General features: G+C 36.5%; 1 protein-coding gene across 1 annotated transcript in view; it reads right to left on the bottom strand.

The window, feature by feature from the left end:
• Window positions 1-23,803, bottom strand: part of Ube2g1 (ubiquitin conjugating enzyme E2 G1) — a 74,889-nt gene that overhangs the window by 19,891 nt on the left and 31,195 nt on the right. Inside the window, exon 2 of the mRNA XM_034505908.2 lies at window positions 3,606-3,708. Within this exon, the coding sequence (XP_034361799.1) occupies window positions 3,606-3,708 (103 nt within the window). The remainder of the gene's footprint in view (window positions 1-3,605; window positions 3,709-23,803) is intronic.

Genomic DNA, 23,803 nt, shown 5'->3' on the forward strand with positions numbered 1-23,803 from the left:
TCATTAGCAAGTTCAAAGTTGCCACAAACGTGTCTGCTATTCACATCACAAATCAACAGCCAACACTTTTAGAAACATACAGTGAGAAATGTATTTTATAATCCTACAACCAGAGCTGGACAGATGGTTTAGCAGTTAACAACACTGATCCTCTTATAGGGGTCAGGTGGCTCACAAACCACCTACAAGCACAGTTCTAGGGAGATCTTACAAGTTCAGCCTCTGAGAAGTAACTCCACTCACATACACATATCTACACACAGACTTGCGTATGTAGTGGGTTGGCTTGATGCTGCTTTTATTCTAATGCTAATAACTGTTCCTAAAGACCTGGTTGCCCCAAAGAACAGAGAGTCCTAAAGTAGACTTGATGCTATGTGACCTTGCCCCCAAGTTATTTCTGATTGGCAAATATAGATGCCCACAGCCAAGAGACATAGGCAGGGATTAGGATTCCTGGGCTAGAGGTCAGAGAACTGCAAGAGAGGGAGAGAAGAAAGTGAATGACAGAGAAGCTGCCACGGGTTAGATGAATCATGAAATAATGGTCATGTTGATTGGCCAGTTGTAGGTAAGGGCAACACAGATGAAACATGGCAAATTATATAATGGGACTATTGGCTGGGAAATAGAAATAACAGCATAGAGAATAGATATCTGCCCAGCTCTTAATGATGATTAAGGCTTATTACAAATATAAAGTGTGTCTTTTATCTGGGAACTGAATGATCAAAGGTAAGGTAGAAACCCTGGATTGGGATTTAAAATTTCTACAACATGTATACATAATTAAAGATAATAAAAACAAGCTGGGCAGCGGTCACACACGCCTCTTATCCCAGCACTCAGGAGACAGAAGCAGGCAAATTTCTGAGTTTGTGGCCAACCTGGTCCACAGAGCGAGTTCCAGGACAGCCAAAGATACACACACACACACACACACACACACACACACACACACACACACACACACACACACACATCCTGTCTCAAAAAACTAAATAAACAAACAAATATTCTTTAAAAAGAAACAATAGAATAGCTGAGGTTGGGATATGGCCACACACACACACACAAGGAGGAGCAGTAAAATGGGATTTGTTAGTAAAAAGAATGACCTGTTAACTAAAATGGTCTTAAAAACTGGACTTTATTTTGAGACAGGGTCTCACTATGTAGCCCTGCTGTCTGGTGCTGGGATTTAAAATTTGCAGCACATGCTCTAATAGCTATCTTTTAAAAACCTGGAAGTGTGTGTGATGTGTTGTTCGTTCATTGATCAACTAATAATACTTGACACAAATGCATGTAAGGATAAAAAATTCAGTGAGCCCTTAAGAGCTGAAGCTTAAGCCTGGATTCCTAAACAATGCTCCGTAAGAACTTAGTTTAGGAGAATAACTCTCATTATTTTTATAGCTACACTAAGGGTAAATAGAATCCTATCATCAGAATGTTCCTATATGTCCCCTTGAGGCACTGTGCCTGGGGAAAAAAACAAACACTATTTTAAACCTAGAAGAATAAACATGAAGAACAGACCAGAACTGTGTTAGGTTCATACATAGTATGGTTTGCAAAATTTAAGAAATTTACCTCAAACAATAATGTGACTGTGAGGGAGTATTTCTAAACTGGTTTCCAGTGGCTACCAGCAGCTACCAAAGAATCCTAATGCCATGACATGACCAAATTCACCTAAATCTACTTGCAAAATTAATGAATGCTATATACTTCAAAGAAACATAAGAACAACAATTATGATTGGTAAAACTATAACAAAGCATGAACCACCCCCTTTCCCCACTATATAAAACATGAACTCCACATTTCTTTGTTTTAACCTTTTTCCTCTTTTTCCATGAGGCAGCTTCTCTCATTTCTACTCCAAGATAACTAACAAGGTTAATTCTCCTGTCTCTATCTCCCATCTTGCAATAGGAGTGCTGAGATTACAAACACAGGCCACTACAGTAAACTTTTTATACATGGGTTCTGGGAATTGTCATCATATTTCATTTACCAACATTTACCAACTGAGTCATCTCTACCAGCCCTTCATTTTTTAAAATACACTTTTTACCAGTTGTTTGAGGTAGTTGAAAAAAACAGCTAGTTGAGGGCTGGATCGGGGAGGACTTACAACAAGAAAGTGCAGTCCCAAAGAACTGCAGATCTAGAGATCTAGGTCTGTCCTTATCACTCTCTAGCTCATTTGCCTCATTTTCAACAACTGGTAGTCAGTCAGTTAATAAGTTATTTTATGTCCTAACACTAAGTCTTATAAACTATTATAAATGGTATTCTGGAGACCAGGATATGAAATTATTTAAATAAACCTTGAAAGTTCCCTTAAGTCTTAAAACACAGATATACAGAATACAGTCTATGTAAAAATCTCAGGGCTAGAGAGCTATCTCAGCAGTTAAGAGTACTGGCTGGTCTTCCAGAGGCCCTAGATTTAATTCCCAGCCCCTACATGGTGCATGGGGGACAGCCATCTGTAACTCTAGTTCTAGAGGTTTCATGCTATGCACCTCCTCAGGTACCAGACAAACATAGTGCACATACATGCATGCAGAACACCCACACACATAAACATTAATTGATTTAATAAAAAAGACCTCTGTTTAAAAAAAAATGCAGTCTTATTCTTTAATAAATAATAAGGCATTAAGAACAGTAAAACTGGGGCTGGACAGGTGGCTAGGCAGTTAAGTGCACTGGTTGCTCTTCCAGGGGACCTGGGTTCAATTCCCAGCACCCACATGGCAGCTCATACCCATCTGTAACTCCTGTTCCAGGGGATCAAACACCTTCACACAGACCTACATGAAGTCAAAACACTAATGAACATAAAATAAAAATAAATTATTTTTAAAAAGTGGTGTTTTAAAAAATCCAGTAAAACTTTCTTCCTTAATTATGGTGTTTCCTTTGGGGTCAAGGCATGGTAATCATGAGAAGGAAAATCATTTCCATAGGGAATTGAACCCAGGGCCTCAGTAGCACCTTCATTCTCAAGAACATAATCCCACAAAAGCACACAAGGACATAGAATCAAAGATGAAATTTTCTCGTCTCCTCCAAGCTTGCAAAACTTAATCTCCTAATTTCTAGAATGTGTGTGTGTGTGTGTGTGTGTGTGTGTGTGTGTGTGTGTGTAAATCATTTACAGCCAGGCAGTAGTAGCACGCATCTTTAATCCCAGGACAGAAACAGGCAGATCTCTGGGTTTGAGGGCCACACAGTCTATAGAGAGAGTTCCAGGACAGCCATGGCTACACAGAAAAACCCTGTAGTGGGGGAGGTGAGGAGGAGGCAAAAAAGTTGTTTACATATAACCTCACTAGAAAAACCCTTTTCATAACAGATTTATTCCAGCAGCAAGATTGCCTAAATTTCTGAAGCCATCTTTTTAAAAACAGGTTTTGAAGATTAGAGCTTCAAGCATAACAAAAAGTCTCTACACATGATCAAACTGAAATGATATTACATACAACCATTTTGCTTGCTCCTTTAAATTTTTTTTCAATTTTCAAAATTAAGTTTTAATTTTAGTTGAAGGAGTAACTATTTGAAGATGTCAATTCCAGTATACTTACTAAAGTGTATCTGGAGGACCAATAATAAGGACTTCCCAACGATAGAGATCATTGTCGTCTATTAAGCCTGCTGAAAAGCCTTCCACTGGATTTTTGTTGAGTTCTGTGGAAAAAGAACATTTCAATAAAAACTTTAAAACAGTTTTTCTCCAACAGGTAAATTACAGAATGAGCATAAAAGTCATAAACTATGAAAACTATTAAAATGTTGCCTCATGACTACAACATTCCTATACAACAAGGAAGCTATGGGTATGTATATCAACCTATCCAGATGGTTATATCCAGGCCATCTAATCATGAAAGCAAGTGTAATGCAACACAGAGTATTATAAAATGCCGAACAGAGTGTGCTGGTAACTGGAAGCATTAATTCTTTGGGCAATCAAAGGTAGTTTTAGTTCAACAACTACAACTTCATGTACTGCTATCAGGTCCATCTTCATTTGTCAACCTAGTTGAATATGAAATTACTTGGGAGACACACCTCTTATGCATGTCTGAGGGTGTTTCCAAGACAGTTTAACTTGGAATGTGGTTGGAACCATTCTATAAGGACTGTGAAGCAGAGCACCGAGACTCATAGCCCCTGCCATCATTTTACTGCTGTCACACTGCAGCTATCACACATTTCCTGGCATGACTACATAGTTGATGATCCCTAAACTAAAATAAACACTTCTTTCTGAAGTTGTTTTGATCAATTACTTTGTTAAAGTAACAATAAAGTAATTAATATATATCCCAACATGGCAACAACAACAACAACAAAAAGGTAGTAAAAATTAAGAATTAAATTGTATTTTAAAACAAAGAACTTCTTTTCTTGGATTTTGAACAGATTTTATAAATCTAATTGGCAAAGCAAACAGATAAACAGTACTATATTTTAAAATACCAGCCTTGTTTTTCTTTTGAATAGATTTTTAAGATACAATTAAGATATGATTTGTATTTTAATCTTATTATGTTTATACATATATACCTTTCACTGATTCCCAACTATGTTGCTGGCTACTAGAAAAGAATACACATATACACTTTAGTGTTGGTTGGAATTTGGTGTGATAAAGGCATAAGAATTATGGGTAATAGATTTCTACATGAGTTATCTCATTTCCAACCTTTTCAGTTACAAATGTCTGGTTGGTGGGTCACTATAATCAACCTGTCCCCTCCAATCCTGGGGCTATAAATATGTGTTTCTGTACCAAGTTGTATATGAGTGTAGGGCTCTAAACTTAGGTTTCAAGCTTCCACCTTGAGCACTTTACTGAGCCATCCCAATTATCTCGTTGTTGCATTTTCCAGAAGTGTAGCTACGTTTTGATAAGTAGGTAAACTCAGAAATTAGCATACAGGTACAAAATTATCCTTGAAAATGTAGCACTGCTTCTGACTTTTAAAAATTTGCCCTAAATTCTGAAACATCTGCACATGCTTTCATACTTTTCTTCAGTGAACATGATATTGCATTGTATCTATTGCTTATTTCATGTAAGTAATGTAAAAGTAAGTCAGAAAAATGGCCACTATCTCACTTTTAACCGGATTTGCCCTTGGTGTATGGATTGTTAGAGTTAGATCATTATCACATTTTCATAACTGATTCCGTTGAGGTCTAGCTGAAGTACTACTCCCTCCCATCTCTAAGACCTTTCTTAAAAATTTACTAAATAATCTTGACTTCTGCTAAAAATCCTATTCATTATAGTTGCAGCCTGTATTGTATTACTTAGCATTTGACTATCATGGGTCCATTGTTCCAGAAAAATATATAAGTAAGGACAATGTGTAATAGGTAACCTAAAAGTAGTACAAGGAATGGGGGTAGAAGAAGTACAAAAGAAGGGCAAAAAGCTATTAAAAAAAAAAAAAACAGGCAGAAAGAGTCTATATTATGACATTTAGTCTCAAAAGTTTAAATAAGGGGGGGGGGGGGAAACAGCACAGAGGGGCACATGCATTTTATCCCAGAACCTAGGAAGCAGAGGCGGGTAGATATCTTGAGTTGTAAAATGACCATGACTGATAGTGAGACCCTGCCTTGGAGGAAGGAAGGAAGGAAAATGGGGAAGAGAGAAAGACTTATAGAATATCTACAATGAAGAACTGGGCCTATGACTGAACAGAGGCACAAATGAAACAAGACAAAAATGGCAAAAGCTAGAAAGTAAAGGCCATATTAAGTTTCAACTTCATACATGGGGCAATGATAACCCTTGGAAGAACTGGAGAGTATCTGTTCTTCGAAGAAGAAAAAAAAGGGGGGGAGGGTAAGCGTGGGAGATTTAAATGTTCAAAAACCAGTCTTAGAAGTTGGATAAGTCGGGCAGTGGTGGCGCACACCTTTAATCCCAGCACTTTGGGAGACAGAGGTAGGCGGATTTCTGAGTTTGAAGCCAGCCTGGTCTACAGAGTGAGTTCCAGGACAGCCAGGGCTATACAGAGAAACCCTGTCTCGAAAAACCAAAAAGTTGGATAGATGCCTCAGTACTTAAAAGATGATATACTAGGGAGTTGGAGAGGTGGCTCAGAGGTTAAGAGCACTGACTGATCTTCTAGAAGTCCTAAGTTCAATTCCCAGCAACTACATGGTAGCTCACAACAATCTGTAATGGGATCTGATGCCCTCTTCTGGTGTCTGAAGACAGCTACATTGTACTCATATACATAAAATAAAGAAATAAACCTTTAAAAAAAAAAGATGATATAGCAGTTGCAGAGGACTTCAGTTTGATTCTGAACGCCCCTATCATGTGTAACTCCAGCTCTAGGAGAGCCAATGCCATCTTCTGGCCTCAAGTGCACAAACCCATATACAAACACACAAATGTATACAGTTAAAAAAAAGTCATGCTTTAAAAACCACACTAGGCATGTTCGTGCATACCTTTAACACTAGCACTCAAGAGGCTACAGCAAGACAAGTAAGTATGAGACCAGCTCTTGGCTACACTATCAAGACCCTGATATCTAAAGTAGGTGTGAATATTTAGTGGTTATATATTTGATGAAATGGTGAAATGGTTTTGAAACTAGAAAGATTGGTGGTTGTATAATACTGTGAACATAGTTATGTTTATATATGTTGATATGTGTGTGTATATATATGTGTGTGTATATATATATGTGTATATATATATGTGTGTGTGTATATATATGTGTGTATATATATATGTTGTTTATTACATTTGAACATAATGACACAAATGTGGGCTCAAGAGATGACTTAGCATTTAAGAGCACTGAATGCTCTTCTGGAGATCCTAAGTTCAATTTCCAGCAACCACATTGTGGCTCACAACCATCTGTAATGGAATCTGATATCCTCTTCTGGTGTGTTTGAAGACAGCAACAGTGTACTCATATGCATAAAATAAATAAATAAATACTTGTTTAAAAAGACACAAATGTATTAAAATAGAAAACACAAGAAGAGATACCTGTTTGAAAGGTAAGGAGAAAATTTATTTAATTTTAAATTCCTACAGCACTTATATGTTGTGTATGTTGGGAGAGGATCTGTCATTGCAGAGTTATAGACTGTACTCTGGACCTTGCATATGCTAGTCAAGTATTCTACCACTGAGAGACATCCTCAGAATATATAAGTGTTTTTGCCAAAAAGGAAGCAGGAAAACAAAGAGGCTAATATGTGTAAAAGAGTAAATAGCCAACAATGATAAGTTCACACTTCGACAGAACAGAAAAGCTATCTAAATTGAGGCCATTAGGTTCAAAACAGAAAGTCAAAACTGCCCTCAGCATAAGCAGTAAAGATAAATCGATGTGAACAATACTAACTAGGTTAGGAGAAAATAAGGTGGAAAAGTACAAGTGAAAACTGTTTCTCTAAGGCTGTGGTAGATAGAAAATTACAGTAGCTGTAGCCACAGACAAATAAAATTCAACCAAGTAGTTTTATTTGGTTTCAGTTATTTTAGACATGATCTCGTCTTAGTTGGCCTGAAACTTGTATGTAGACTGGCTGGCCTTACCCTCTAGCCTCTTTGTTAAGACTACAGACATAAGACACTATAATGATTGTGGTTACTGCTGCTGTTGTTTTAAATAAGATCTTCTCTTGTAGTCCAGGCTATAGAGTCAGACCTTGTTCTGAGAAATAATCACCTAATTTGGGGTGAGGGAGAGGCATGAACCCACAAAAAGTAAGTGTAAGCAGCATTTGAAGGGTGGGACAAGAAGATCCAAGAGTTTCAGACAAATAAGACCTGCCTCAAAAAAGATGCGAGCATATGAAAAGTGAACAAACATGAATTATTAGGATAAAATATTTTTCAAAAACTAGGCTTGTACACTGAAAAGGTTCAGAGAAACAGCCACTTCAGTATGATGAACATTCCTAGTATCCACAATATGGTCTTCTAATACAAATTTACAGCTAACAGGGAAGCAGAACTTTGTGAAGAAATGACAGGTTCTAAGACAAAGAAAAATGTGTTAGGCTCTACTCAATAAAACAAAAGCTATCAGATGGTACTGTGGTCTTGTTTAAAGAACTCAGCCAACTTAACAGAGGCCTCACGGGCTAAAAATGTTATGAGTTGAATATTAATATGAATAATAACCATAAAGGATAGACAAATGTGTTTAAATACATGAGTAACATAAAAAAAAAAAAAAACCTGGTTGTTATTATTATTAGGTACTAGTAAACCATTTTGCTATTTTGATTTGGGTTTTATTCCACAGCCTTGAACCCCAGCACTCGGGAGGCAGAGGCAGACATATCTGTGAGATCAAGGCTGGCCTGGTCTACAGAATGAGTTCCAGGACAGCCAAAGCTACAGAAAAATGAGGGGTGAGGTGGGGGGCCCGGGAATATACTTCTACCATGTAAGGAATCAATCTCAGGTCAGCAGGCCTGGTAACACACCATCTTTTCTACAGAACCATCTCATCACCCCACATTCTTTGTACACTCTGTGCAAGCAATACATTATTTTGAAAACCAAAGAAAGTAGAAGAATCAGTATTTGGTTTTCCTTGCATTGTATTACCAAATATTGAAATAATAATTATGTTATCAAATAATATCTCTCTCTCTAAAAAACTCCAATTAGGCAGTTGTTTATAGAGCCCCCATGGTATGGCTAGGTTAAGTACACCCAATTTTCTGAATTACTCCAATTTTCTGAATTACTCAAACAAATTTAACTTTTCCTAACTCAAAAGACATGTGGCTTTCTCTCTTCCTCCTACCTTCCTACTTTAAGAAGCTGCAGAAATTTAATGTTTGCCTTTTCTGGGTTTTGGGGTTTTGTTTTTGTTTGTTTGTTTGTTTTTAAAGTAAGATTGTCCTCTGGCTTAAAAAATAAAAATACATCAGCTGACAAGTTTTGCAAATGTCACTTTATCACTTTGTCTACATTCTTAAAGTTTCTATGTGAAATGAATAAGCCAAACAAATCTTTAAAGATAAAAAAGTCTTTATTTTTGAGGTAATCTCACCCAGAAAAACTGAACCTGTTCAAACTCACAGTAAGAGTCAAATATAAAACCCATTGAGAAACATGTTAAGAGAATCCCTGTAATAAATATAACTAGCAGAAGCTACATGTGAAAAATTATAAGGGCAAGGCCTGGAATTGTAAGCAAATTTTCAAGAAGTGAATCTAAACATTAAAGAGGGGAGAGACGTTTATGGTCCAACTGAATATATGAAATCTGACTAGAACAGATATTAAGAAATAAATATTTGCCAGGCAGTGGTGGCACACGCCTGTAATCCCAGCACTTGGAAGGCAGAGGTAAGTGAGTGAATCTCTGAGATCAAGGCCAGCCTGGTCTATAGAACAAGTTCTAGGACAGCCAGGGCCATGGAAAAAAGCCCTGTCTCAATAAACAAATAAATAAATAAAATAATAACAATAATAACAATAGAAATAAACACTTTATTTTTATAGACAAGGTCTCACTGTATGTCCCTGGATAGCCTGCCTCTGCCTTCCTAGTGCCCCATCACTAGAAATAAAGGCATGCATCATGACCCCCAAGTTAAGAGTCCCATCCTTACAGCCAGTCCTCTTTGAAGCGTCCCCCCCGCCCCCTTTCCATTTTGGCATGTGTTTGGTTTTCTGAGGGAGAGTCTCACTATGTAGTCCAGGCTAGCCTTGATTTTATAATCCTGCCTCAACTTAAGTGTTGGAATTACAGAAGTGTAGCATCTGACTGATTGTTTAAACTGTTAAGGTAACAGCTAAAATCTTTTATCAAAACATTATGTAGATTCTCTTAAGTAAAATATGATTTATCAAAATTTTACCATTCTAACACAGGAATTGCTACACATCTACTATAGCAGTGTTGAGAAACAGAAGAAAAGAGGTATATTTTGTAATTACTTTAACTACGAAAACAATCATTTCCTTAACTGTCATTAATAAATCAATATTAGAAAAATACCAGTGTTGGTTTGAATGAGAATGACCCTCATAGGCTCATGTTCGAATACATGGTTCCCAGTTTGTGGAACTACTTGGGAAGGATTATGAGATGTGGCCTTAACGAAGGAGGTGTGTCACCAGCAGTGGACTTTGAGATTAGCACTATGTCTCCTGCTTGCTGTTTAAGATTTAAATTCTCAGGTGCTCCTGCCACCATGCCTTTACTCAACCATTATGAATTCTAATCCTCTGGAACTGTAAACCCAATTAAATATTTTTTTTAATAAATTGCCTTGGTCATGGTGTTTTATCACAGTAATAGAAAGGTAACTAATAAAGTGATATACCAACAAACAACTGCAAAGATCTCATTTTTTTTCAAGTTTTAATTTTCTTATCCATAAAGCAGAATAAAACCCATAGTAGTATTGTGAACAGAAAAAATAAGACATGTGTGAGTAAAAGTGCTTGAGTCTGAAAGCCAGAGGCCAACAACTGGTGGTTTCAGTTTTGAGACAGGGTCTCTCTCTCACTGAACATTGAGCTCAATGATCTGGCTAAGCTGGCTAGCCAATGAGATCCACCTGACCCTTCCAGCATAGACTTAAAGACATGCACTCAGTCTTTAACTTCCTGTAGAGAATCCAATCTGGGATCCTCCCATGCTTTGTAATAGGCAATTTACTGACTCAGCTATTTTCTCATCACCAAAAGAAGACAGACACATCTTAGGATAGGAAATGTTAATTATCCATTGTCTTCCTATAGTTTAAGAAATACAACATTCTTTAGAATCTCAAGAACAAGCCTATTCCTTCTCTACCACCTTTTAAGAAAAAACTAGCCAGCTCCAAACATCATCCAAACTATGTTCCTAATGAGTTGTTGCTGTGAGCCCTCCTCTCTGACTCCATCTTTACAGTAAAAAATATCCTAACTTCCAATATTCCTGAGGGAAGACTTTTTTTCCTTACCATTTGTAAACCTAAAAAGCATCTCTTAATACATGCTTAAACCTGCATTAAAATGTTTACTAAACTCTGCTTCATAATAAGCTGTCTAGTCCTAATTCTTTTCAATGTCAAATCCATAAATGCTGGTTTGGCCTGAGTCAATTTTCCTAAAACTCTTTGGGAACATGTTAGGTTGCTGAGGTTGACGGGATGAAACTGCCTCCTTTACCTGTATCTCAAAATGCTGGCAATAAGACTGTATACGTTTTTTAAAAATATCGTTTAAAAAAAGTAAAAATAACTAACTATAAAAGTTGAAGCTAGAGAGATGTCTCAGTGGTTAAAAGTCATATATAAGCTTTCCATAATAAAAACACCATAAGCTAGTCCATAAGAAAATAAAAAATATAGAATAAATAAAACATTTGAACAAGAAGTACTAAACTTAAAACAATACTATGGACATCCAGGAAAGAGAAGGAAATCAAGTTAAAAATATATATATGGGCAGAAGAATCAAGTTGACCTCAGATTTCTCCATAACAATTCAGATAGTTGGTAAGTGACAAAACTACAGAATTCTAAGGCAAAGTGTGATACAAAGAATGAGAAATCCAAAGAAATCAAACTAGGATGGAGACAAGAACCATGAATAAACATTAGGGTTTGTTTCTTAAAACTTTTCTTTTTTTACATTATTTGTAGTGTGTGAGTGTACACTGCACCACACTGTACATGTGGAAGTTACAGGAGAGCTTGCAGGACTTGTTTTTCCCTTTCTACCATATGGGTTAAATTCAGGTGGTCAGGCTTAGAGACAGGAACCCTTATCCAATGACCCATCTCTCTGGTCTGCTTCTTGTACTGCTGAAAATGAATTTTATAATAGGAAACACAAATGATAATTACTGAATCCACACAAACTCCCCAAACTAAATATATTATCACAAGCCTGAAATATACATGACTGCTCAGCAGTTAAGAATATTTGTTGCTTGTGAAGGTACCTAGGTTTGGTTCCAGCAACCAAATCATGGCTCATAACAATCTGTAACTGCAAATTTCAGAGATCCGATGCCATCTTCTAAACTCTGTGGGCACCAGGCATGCACACAGTGTATAAAAATATATGCAGGCAAACCATTCATACAAATAAAATATTTAAAAATAAATTCATATATGTATATATGTTTTTATACATATATGCAATATGTGTGTATGTATGTGTGTGTGTTCAATCTATATAACTGTATGGACCGATGATTAGTCAAGTACTAAAATATTGCTTTTATCTAAAAATTAAATTAGTACCAAAATAATTTGGCTGCATTTTTTTTAGTTAAGCATGACATGAAAACTCAAATCATACAGATCAGAATAAGAGTCACCTGTACAAAAATATATCACCTTGAATAATAAAATAAAAATATTATGACTAAGTAGTAATCTATTTTCATTTAACTATAGAATATTCATAAAAATACAAAGAGACAGTACACAAAGCAAACAAATATAAATATATGTATTTTACAGCATTGTTGAGGGAGCTGGAGCAATGACTCATTAGGCAAAACACTCATACATATGATGTAAAATCGTTCTTTTTTAAAAAGAGAGAGAGAAACAGCACTGGGAGCTGAAGAAATGATTCAACACATAAGAACACTTGCTCTTCTTGCAAAGGACCCAGGTTCAGTTCTAGCATCCATGTGGCAGCTCACAACCAACTAAATCTCTAAGATATCCAACTACCTTTTCTGGCCAAGGGTGGTATACTTACATGTATTCGGGCAATACAATCATACACATAAAATAAACCTATTTAAAAAAAAAAATCAAGCTGGGTGTGGTAGTATATGCCTTTAAGCAGATCTGAGTTCAAAGTTAACCTATTCTACAGAGCAAGTTTCAGGACAGCCAGGGATACAGAGAAAAACCCTGTTTCAAACCACATCTACCCCAAAAATCTTCCACTACTTCTTAAACCTAGGCTTATGGGAGAAAATAATCTAAGCTAAGCATCAAGCCATACCAGCTCCAATACAAGGCATATCAAGCAAGACAGTATGGAACCAGCTCTGATACACTCTATTATGGCTTAAAAATATAAAATGTCATGTATGCTCATATGTTTGAGCATTTGGCCACCAGCTGGTGTTGCTGTTTTGGGAAGTTGTAGAAACCTGAGGACTGTGGCCTAACTAGCAGAAGTGGGCTGGTGAGACAAGGCTTTAAAGCTGATAGTAACTTCTGGTTCTGGCCCAAATGTTCTGAATCCTGATCCATTAAGCTATCCGGAGCTCCAGGTGTATGATCTATATCTACCTGCCGTAACACTATGCCTTCCTTACCATAAAGAACTATACTCTTTAAAACCATGATCAATTGAGTGGGTGGTAGGGGGGTGGAATCTTGAGGGAAAGGGAAAAAAAAAAAAAGAAAGAAATAGAACCATGATCCAAACAAAATTAACTTTTCCTTAAGCTGTTTCTGTCAGGTTATTGGTCACAGCCATAGAGGCATATTGATTCACTTTCTGGTATATCCCTCTATCATGTTTTAAATTAGTTTTCAAATATTTACCTAAGGTAATGGTAGTAATATACTTCTATGATTCGAATCATAACTTACTTTATCCCTTATGCACTTCCTAGTAATAAAAGAAGAGTTCTGCCCATTCAGAAATGATATACATGCAATCAATATAATCTTTACTGAAAGGTATTATGGGCCCTCTCACCATTAAGAAGCTTTGAAGTAAATAAGACATCATGTAAAAACAATAAGTACATACAGGAGGCCTAGGAAAGCACATGAAACAAAATAAAAGAGCAAAAATAAAGTTTAAGAAAACAGAATGTGGGGATGAAAATTTATGTGGCCATTATGGACAAAGTATGGAGGTTCTTCATAACCTCAAAAATAGGGCTACCCTAGACACAATCCAGCTACATCAATCCTATGCATATACCCAACGGAATCCAAAACAGCATGCTACACAAGTACCTGCACACACAATAAATACTGCAGTTCTATTCACTATGAAAGATGCAAGTCAGCTTAAATGTCCATCAATAGATGAAGATAAATAAAATGTAATTATGTTTACAAAATGGAATTTTATTCAGCTATAAAGGATAATAAAATGGCTTAAAGGGTAAAGTACTTGTCATACAAGCCTGACAGCAAATTTAATAAGCAGAATCAACACGAAAGTAGACGAGGAAAGCCAACTGGACAAAGTTGTTCTCTGACTTCCACAGGCACTCTGTAGTACATATGTACAAACATTCACCCATAATAATTTAACATTTTCAAAAAAGTAATAATATAACATCTTTTAAAAGGAGTGAAATATGTAGCTTGCAAGAAAATAAATGGAAATAGAACTCATTATATGTTGAGTAGAATAAGCTAAACTAAGATAAATATTTAATGTTCTGTCTTATAAATCTCTCAAGATTTTATGTATGTATATGTGCACATAAGTATATTTGCATGTGTTTGTATATCATGAATATAGAAGGGATACTATTTGAGAAGTGGAGAGAAACAAGTAGGTGAGAGGAAAGAGGATAACAGAAGTGATCATAATGCACTATGACATACAAGTGCAAAAACCAAAACAGCTTAACACATTAAGCACACATTAAGATTGTTTCTATGTTAGCTCAGTGGGCCCAGCTAAGACACACATGGTGCACAGACATACATAAAGGCAAAACACCCACACACATAAATTTAAGTTAAAAAAAAAAAAAAGTACTCAGTTGGGAGGTAGTGATCCAAACCTCTATTCACAGCACTTGGGAGGCAAAAACAGGCTTATCTCTTGAGTTCAAGGTCAGCCTGGTCTACAGAGGGAGTTCCAGGACAACAAGGGCTACACAGAAAAACAAACACTAACTTGGGGTTAGGGATAGGAGATTGTTTCTATGCAAGAGAAAAGTGAAGGTGAAGATGATTTACACAAGGCATATTTTCTGAAAACAAGTGGTATTTTGTCCTATAGATTTATAGCCACAATCAACATGGACACTGCATGAAGAACAGTTGTCCAGTATCTTCATAGTTATATAGAAGATAAAATAAGAGATAAGTTGCAAAGCAAGCCATTAATTGAGAAGATTAAAAACTATACCTGGAGGCAAAGAGGATGGTTCCACACTTGACTTATAAGCACTAGAACCTAAGTTTGATCCCCAGAACCCACAAAAAAATACCAGGGTTATAAAATGGCACACAGTTGTAATCCCACCCTTGAAGAGGCCAAAACTAGAGGATCCCTGTGGTGCTCTGATCACCTATCTCAAAAGAAATAAAAAGTGTCCTGAAGACAACATATGAGTTTGTTCTCTGGCTTTCACATGCACACATATGCACCAGTATGTATATGTGTACATACACATACATGCATATTTTAAAAAAGCTTTTTTGAGACAAGGTCTCTCTCCGGCTGGTCTTGAACTCAGGAGATCCACCAGCCTCTCTCTCTCTCTCTCTCTCTCTCTGAAATGCTGGGATTAAGGGGATATACCATCATCCCCAGCCTTACTTAAGATATTTTTAAAATAATGCATAAGGAGGACTGGACAGATGGCACACTGGTTCTTGCTGTCTTTGCATAGTACACAGCACACACACACACACACACACGGAAGCTCACAATCATCTGCAACTCCAATTCCAGAGAACCCAATGCTCTTTTCTGGCTTCCTTAGATACTAGGTCTACACATAGTGTACGTATGTACATACATACATGCAGGCAAACCTTCATTATTAACAAATAATCTTAATATATAATTAACTTTTAGAAACTTAAAGGTAAACATTGTAGCATAAAAGACCTATAATCCCAACAACTAGCAAGGCCTGAAGAATACCTAGGTTCAAATCCTATCTGGACCACAAAGTGAATTCAAAGCCAGTCTTGGCAATTTTATTGAGACCTTCCCCTTAAAAGAAAAGAGGGAAAATGAGAAAAGACAAGGGGAAAAAAGAAAGAAAAAGATAAAATACTCCTCTATTTAGCTTGCCTAGCATGTTTAAGGACATAGGTTTAATGCCTGGTACCACAAAGCAAACACACCTACAAGAATATTTAAATTAAAAGTCAGTAATAAAGCAGTTTATACAGTTAGCAAGACTGCAATGGACTTCCCCAGCTAACTACAGAAAACAATTACTAAACATGAAAATATTAAAAAATAAATTTGGGGGAGCTGGAGAGATGGTTCACAGGTTAAGAGCACTGACTGCTCTTCCAGGGGTCCTGAGTTCAATTCCCAGAAACCACATGGTGACTTACAACCATCTGTAATGGGATCTGATACCCTCTTCTGGTGTGTCTGAAGACAGCTATAGCGTGTTCATTCATATATATTTTTTTTCTTATTTTTTTAAAAAAGGGTGGATTTAGGGTAGTGAGATGGCTCAGTAGGCTGCCATCAAGCCTGATGATCTGAATTCAAGCCCTGAAACGTTACATGGTAGGAGAGTACCAACTCCACAAGTTGTTCTCTAACCTCCACATAAGCACATATAGATACATAATAAACACACTGGGGTGGTTTAAACTAAAATGTCACCCACAGATTCATGTATCTGAACACTTGGTCAGCAGCTGATGTTGCTGTTTTGAAGATGTTATAAAAACTTTATGAGATTTGACCTTGCTGAAAGAAGCACATCACTAAGGGGTGATTTCTATTTTGGCCATGTGCTGCCATGTTCCACAGCCCCACACCCTTGACATTATACTCTTTCTGGAACCACAATCAAAATAAATTCTTCTTTCTCTAAGTTGCTTTGGCCAAGGTATTTTATCACAGCAAAAGAAAACTACTACATGGATGACTATAACAAAAAATTAAAAATGAATTTACAATCTCAACAAAAAGTTTACAAAGTCTTCTAGTGGGAACACATGTGGTGGTGCACGCCTTTAATCCCAGCACTTGGGAGGCAGAGGCAGGTGGATTTCTGAGTTTAAGGTCAGCCTGGTCTACAGAGTGAGTTCCAGGACAGCCAGGGCTACACAGAGAAACCCTGTCTCAAAAACCAAAAAGAAAAGAAAAGAAAAGAAAAGAAAAGAAAAGAAAAGAAAAGACAAGACAAGACAAGACAAGACACGACACACATAGAGACAGGGAGGGAGGAAGGGAATACTGAGATAAAAGGTACATGCAACCTCATTCAGCCATAAAACTATATACATAAAAATTATTTTTAAAGATTGATTTATTTATTGATTGGTTGATTTAATATATGAGTGCTCTGTCTTCATGCACACCAGAAGAGGGTATCAGATACCATTACAGATGGTTGTGAGCCACCATGTGGTTGCTGGGAATTGAACTCAGGACCTCTGGAAGAGCAGCCAGTGCTCTTAACTACTGAGCCATCTCTCTGGTCCCCCATAAAAATGATTTTTAAAGTTAGGGTGGTGGTTCATGCCTGTAATCTCAGCATTCAGGAAGCTAAGTAAGAATTAAGAACTCCAAGCCAAAGCTGAGCCACAAAGTAAGTTTTGGGTCAGCCTGAACAGAGACTTTCTTTTTATTTACGTGGCTATATCTGTATGAGTTCCTCCTGAGGCTTCTGTGGAACTTCTCCCTACATTAAAGGTTCATTTTAATCTCATTGTTAAAAACATTGAGAGCAGAAATAACTTCAAATGGATCCAAATATTAAACTCCCCTAACTTGCAAGCCATTCTTTTACAGAGTGAGGAACTCATGCCCTCCATTAGAATCATGGTGGCTACTCTGGCTGCCCCACCCCCCACCCCCACCCCCACCCCACCCCCACCCCACCCCACCCCCGCTAAGAAACAGAGCTACAGCATAACAATGCTAAGCAAACTTAGAAACACATTTTATAAATTAATTTTTAAGTAAAAGTAAATAAATATATGTTTTTAAGTAAACAAGTAAATTATAGGACACTCTCTCAACACATTGGGGTAACTATGAAAAGCATTTTAATACCTTCTGTTCATTTTTAAAAGCCTTCACTGAATTCAATGATTCAGAAAGCATGATAATAAATGTCCAGTAAATTAGCAAATATTAACAAAAGATACAGCAATGTCTAAGATCTTGTTCTAAATTCATTGTCCTGTTCCCTGACCATAAGAGGTACAGGTGAGAAAACAGAAGCAAAAGAAGTTGTCCTATAAAGTCTTTCTAAAAAGCAATCAAAACTTTTTTTTTTTTGCAATCAAAACTTTTAAAGCCTATCTTCTTGACTTAGCAATGGCTATTCCTAAAAGAGAAACAACCAGATAACATAAAAATATTTTTCACTAGAAAAATTCAGTAATAATTCAAGTAATTTTAATAACTTAAAAAACTCAAAATGAAAGAAATATTATAGTAACAGGATATGAAAAAAAATTACATACCTATTTAGTATACTTTGAAAGAGTAGATGATGGCATGAGAAATTTTAGTTGTTTGAAAGATAAAATACTGCAAATATATCTATCTCTTTAAAAAACAAAAAGTGGGGTTGCAGAGATGGCTCAGTTGCCAAGATTACTTGTTGCTCTTGCAGAGAACCTGAGTTCAGTTTCCAACACTGGCACAGTGGTTAACAATCATCTGTAACTTCAATTCCAGGTCATCTGACAACCTCTTCTAACTTCCTTGAACTCCAGGTATACAGAAGTTGCACAGACATACATTCAGGCAAAACATTCATGTACATAAGATAACTAATCTTCAAAACACTTCAATAGCAAAACAAAAACTAAAATTCTTAAAGAGTATGCATTAAAAAACAACAAAAATTTTGGCCCAATATTCTAGTCTATTATTCAAGAGTTCCAAAGTGCCAATATGAACCTAAGCCAATAAAATTCTTAATTTTTTTTCAAAAACTACACAGCTTGCCCATGGTTCTGAAGAATGGAGACAGATGGAAGAACATGAACTGGTCATCAAAGTGTAGGGAGCAAAATACTCACAGAGGGGCTGAGGCGGAGGAGGAAGGCTAAATCTTCTGGGCAGAACCCCAGAGAGGCGCCAAGTCAGTGACCGATGAACGAGGAAGGTCAGTAGTGAGAAGTGGGACTGAAAACATCTGTCATAGCAAGAAGTCAAGAGAGAATGTCTAAAGTTGATAAACCAAAAAATTAGACACTATAAACATATTATTTAGAAGCATGGAGTTAAACCCCCAGGAAATCTGAACCAAAAATGTTTTATGAAAGCAGCTGTCCCTAGGGAGCAGCAACAACTCTTTAGTAGCAGTTTATTAGGAGAATTTTAGGTGTTTAATTTTTAAGCTTTTATTTTTTGTAATTTTACATTTTGCTCATTTTGTTTGAATATACAACCATAATTTTACTTCTTAAGTCAGGGCCATAACTTATTTGACAATGTTAGTTTAGTCACCTATAAGGTGTGGAATCACTATAATTTGACCAGAATTCCTTTCTCCTAACAGAAACAAAAAACTGGGAGTATTGTTAGTAAAAGTATCATTCCGGTTACAAAACATTAAAAATTAAAATGTGTATACTGAGATGCTAGCCAAAAATACCTTCCTATTATTTTGTTTTGTTTTTATGAGACAGGGTTTCTGTGTGTAACTATGGCTGTTCTAGAACTTGTTCTGTAGACCATGCTGGCCTCAAACTCACAGAGATCTGCTTACTTTTGCTTTCCCGGGTGCTGGGATTAAAGACTTCCTCTACTACCTAGTCTCTAGCCTGCTTTACTGTTTCTGTGATCAATCTAGCAGCCAGAGAAACCCCTATAAATCTAAATCATGTTGCTACTCATATGGTGGCCTACACTCACTTGGTGATGGCCTTAAAAAGTCCTTCAGAGCCAGGCAGTGGTGGCACACGCCTTTAATCCCAGCACTTGGGAGGCAGAGGCAGGTGGATTTCTGAGTTCGAGGCCAGCCTGGTCTATAGAGTAAGTTCCAGGACAGCCAGGACTACACAAGAGAAGCCCTGTCTTGAAAAACAAAAAAACAAACAAAAAAAAAAAAAAAACTTCAGAATTTACCAGTATTTCTGGGTTCAGCTACCCACTCTCTCATTTTTCTGCAACACTCACATCTATATCCCCTTTGCAGATACTGTACTTGTGGTACCCTTCACATACATATTCACCTCCTCACTGAGCATTCTTAAATCAGTTGTCACCCTAACTCCCATGTTCTTATGAAATGTAAACTTTTACTTTCCACTTAGTATTCTACTACATTTTATTAATCATGTATAACTCCTTTACTTTACCTACAGTGCTAGTTCTAAAGGAACATGAATTTTTGTTTACTAAAGCCCCAAGATCTATATTAACTATGACAATAAGTATTTGACAAACTAATGATTGGTTAAAAAAAATAGAAACAGGTAGCAGCCACAATATTGATAATTAAGTAAAACAGTTTAGAATCCTTAAGAAATTCTGAGAAGTATACTTGCACCTCAGAGAGAAGAAGACAGAGACAGAGAAAATTAACACAAACTTGCTCATGGGAGAACCTGCTCCACTGACAAGTGAAATGACCTTTTTATTCAAAGTCAGAATAATAATCTCACACATTAACAACAACTAGTCACAGTCCCAATGTCCACTATTGTCTTCAAGTCTGAATAAAAATCTGGAGCACATACATTGTTCACCATCTTCAGTTTCCTCCCCCAGAATAAACACAAAAAACAAATTGGTACTCTGGAGAAATCCTTAATTCTCATAAAAGAATTTTTCATTGTGGTACACATGAATGACAGAGAATACATCTATCATAACTTCAAAGAATTCCATCTATCTACATGGTAACTTACTAAATAAAAAATAACCTTTATTAACTTTCAATGAGTATAAGTAAAAAATAATCATCTTAAGTAAAAAATAATTAATCATCCTTTACTGATACACAGAAACATACACAGCAAACAGAATTCTACTATATGCAACAGTTTATACATCTTCAAAAAGAATTATGATTAAGCTTTTACCAAATCTGACATCATTAATAAAACACAATGTCTGACACAAAGACTTGATCAAAATCACTTGGTTTTGTGTTCGTGAACAGATTTTGACATGGCTACTCTGCAACTGTTTTGAACCCATCTTCTCAGAAACAACATAGCTTCACCTTTTATTACAAGTAGTAAAAGCATTTGTAAATAGAAGTAAGGTAAATTGAAAAGCCTACTCACAGACATACATAACAAAACTGAATGAAGTAGTGAAGCCACTGGCAAAACGAAACAAACAAACCCACATTATAAGTAGTCCTGATACTGAAGAGAACAAACAAACTTAGGAAAGATTATCAAGAAAAGAACATATATCAGAACAGAACAAAGGAAGCATTTAGTAAATAATGAAATGGAACCAGAAATGAAGATGAGCAATTAATTATATAACTAATGCTTAAGAAAGAAATCCAAAAATTAAAGCATATTAAAAGATATCTAAGAAACTTTCCTGAACCCACAGATTGAAATGGCTTACCATTAACAGGAAAATGTAATAGAGAATCACACCAAGAGCGAGATATATTCTGATGAAGTTACTGAACTTCAAGGACAAAGAAAGAAATCTGCCAATACCCAGGCAGAAGTAGGTCACCTACAAAGGGAAAAAAAAAGTCAGGCTGGCCCCAGACTTCTCTACAGTAACCCTATATGCCAAAAGATAGGGGAACAGTCTGTTGTGTTTTAAGGGAAAGAAAATAGTGCTCCAAATCCTGTAACCAAACAAAACATCCTTTCACTCTGAAAGCCATGGATAATATTTTCAAACACAAAAGTGCTGAGAATACTGCCTCCAAAAAGATACTTGATAAATATAACAGACTGAAGTGTATTAAGGCTTCAGCTTTATAGCAACAACCACAGGTCAACTACAAACTACCAAGGTTCATCAGTTCTAAAATGCACTCATTTCACATTTTAGCTTATTTAAAATCAGTATCCATGTTACAACTGATGATGTCATGTTTTGACAACATTTATCCATGTTAGCAGTTTATTACATGTTGGCTTTATTACAAGATAATAAAACAGTAAAAAAAAATTATGGTATCCTAAACAAAATGAAATAGGGTATTTATTTTTTGTAAGATGAGAATGATGAGACCAAATTAAAAAGTAATTTTAAAAAATGATGAAAACCAAGCAGAAACACAGGCAACAACAACAAAAAAAAATGACTAATATTACAGACGCAAACCCACATTCACATTATGTGAACAAGTAAAAGCATCTTAAATTGGGTCCAAAAAATCTAACCTTGATCCAACTATATATGGGGTCTACATGAGACAAACCTAAAAAGGTGACTTTGGGAAGTTAAAAGTAAAAGGTTAGACTAAAGTGCATCAGGCAGATATAAACACTTTTAAAACTCATTAAATTAAAAATAAAACAACACTGAGAGCCAAAAGACAGAGTCACTTTTTCTAGTGATCATAATGTAGCCGGACATAATGGCCAACACCTCTTATCCTAGACCTCTAGAAGGTAGAAGTAATAGATCCAGAGTTCAAGGCCAGCCGGGGAAACATGGCAAAACTTCCAACAACATTTTTTAAGGCCCACATTCTAAGTACTTTCAATTGATCATGAATTAAAATTTAAGTACTTAACAGTCAATTAAATGGTAGAAAATAAAAAGGCTAAAAAACAGAATAAAGGAATTTCAAAATGTCTTAAATTACTTAGAGAACAGATGCCTACATAATTCTAACAACTGGAAGCTGAGGCCAGAGAAAAGTCTAAGCAGGTAAGGGTGTTTTGTTGCTAAACCTTGGGACCTGAGAATCCACATAGTAGAAGAACTGATTTCCACTACACATGTGCTCATGGTATAGATAAGCTCACAAACACACAGACCTACACAAAATAAATATGTAATTAAAAGCAACCTGTGATGGTACACTTTTAATCCCAGTGCTCAGGAGCTATAAGTAGACTGATCTCTTTGGGGCCATCTTGATTTTAAAAAGTGGGTCCCAGGCCAGCCAAGCCTAGTAAGTAAGACTCAGTGTTTAAAAACAATAAAGGGGCTGGAGAGATGTCTCAATATTTGAGAGCACTGCTTTCTCTTCCAGAGGACCCAGGTTCAGTTCCCAGCATCCACATGGCTATCTGTAGCTCCAGTTTCCTGAGAAGCTGACACTCTCACACAGACATACATGCAGACAAAACACCAAAACATGAAGGGGGGGCGGGGGGGGAAATCTAGGTAGGGTGGTACAGACCTTTGATCCCAGCACTCGGGAGGAAGAGACAGATCTCTGAGTTAGAGGCCAGCCTGGTCTACAGAGTGAATTCCTGGACAACCAGGGCAATGCAGAGAAATCCAGTCTCAAAAAAATAAGAATGTGTGTGGGTTTTTTTGTTTAAGTTCATCATTAGCTACCTAATGAGTTGAAACCAAGTCTATATGAGAGCCTGATTCATAAATTAATAAATAGAAAATACAAATATCAACTTATCACTCTAACAATTTGATATTGATAAGGGTAGAGTGTTTTAAGGCTGTTTACTGAATCATGAAAACCAGAAGTTCAGATCACAGCACCCACATAATAAGCCAGGCATCCTGAATACACAAGTAACTTAGCCCAGCTTCAAAAGAATCACTGGAGCTTGCTAACTTCCACCCTGGCCAAGAAAACATGAGCCCTAAATTCAAGGCATTTTTGGAATAAGTGTGGTCTTGTTAGAGGAAGTGTGTCACTAGGGGCTGGGCTTTGAAATTTCAAAAGCTCAAACCAGACCCAGTGTCTTCCTCTTCCTGATGCCTGCCAATCCACATGCACAACTCAACAACTTCTCCAGCACTATGTCTACCTGC

Source organism: Arvicanthis niloticus, chromosome 6 (assembly GCF_011762505.2).
Source record: "Arvicanthis niloticus isolate mArvNil1 chromosome 6, mArvNil1.pat.X, whole genome shotgun sequence".
In the NCBI taxonomy this organism is placed as follows: Eukaryota; Metazoa; Chordata; class Mammalia; order Rodentia; family Muridae; genus Arvicanthis; species Arvicanthis niloticus.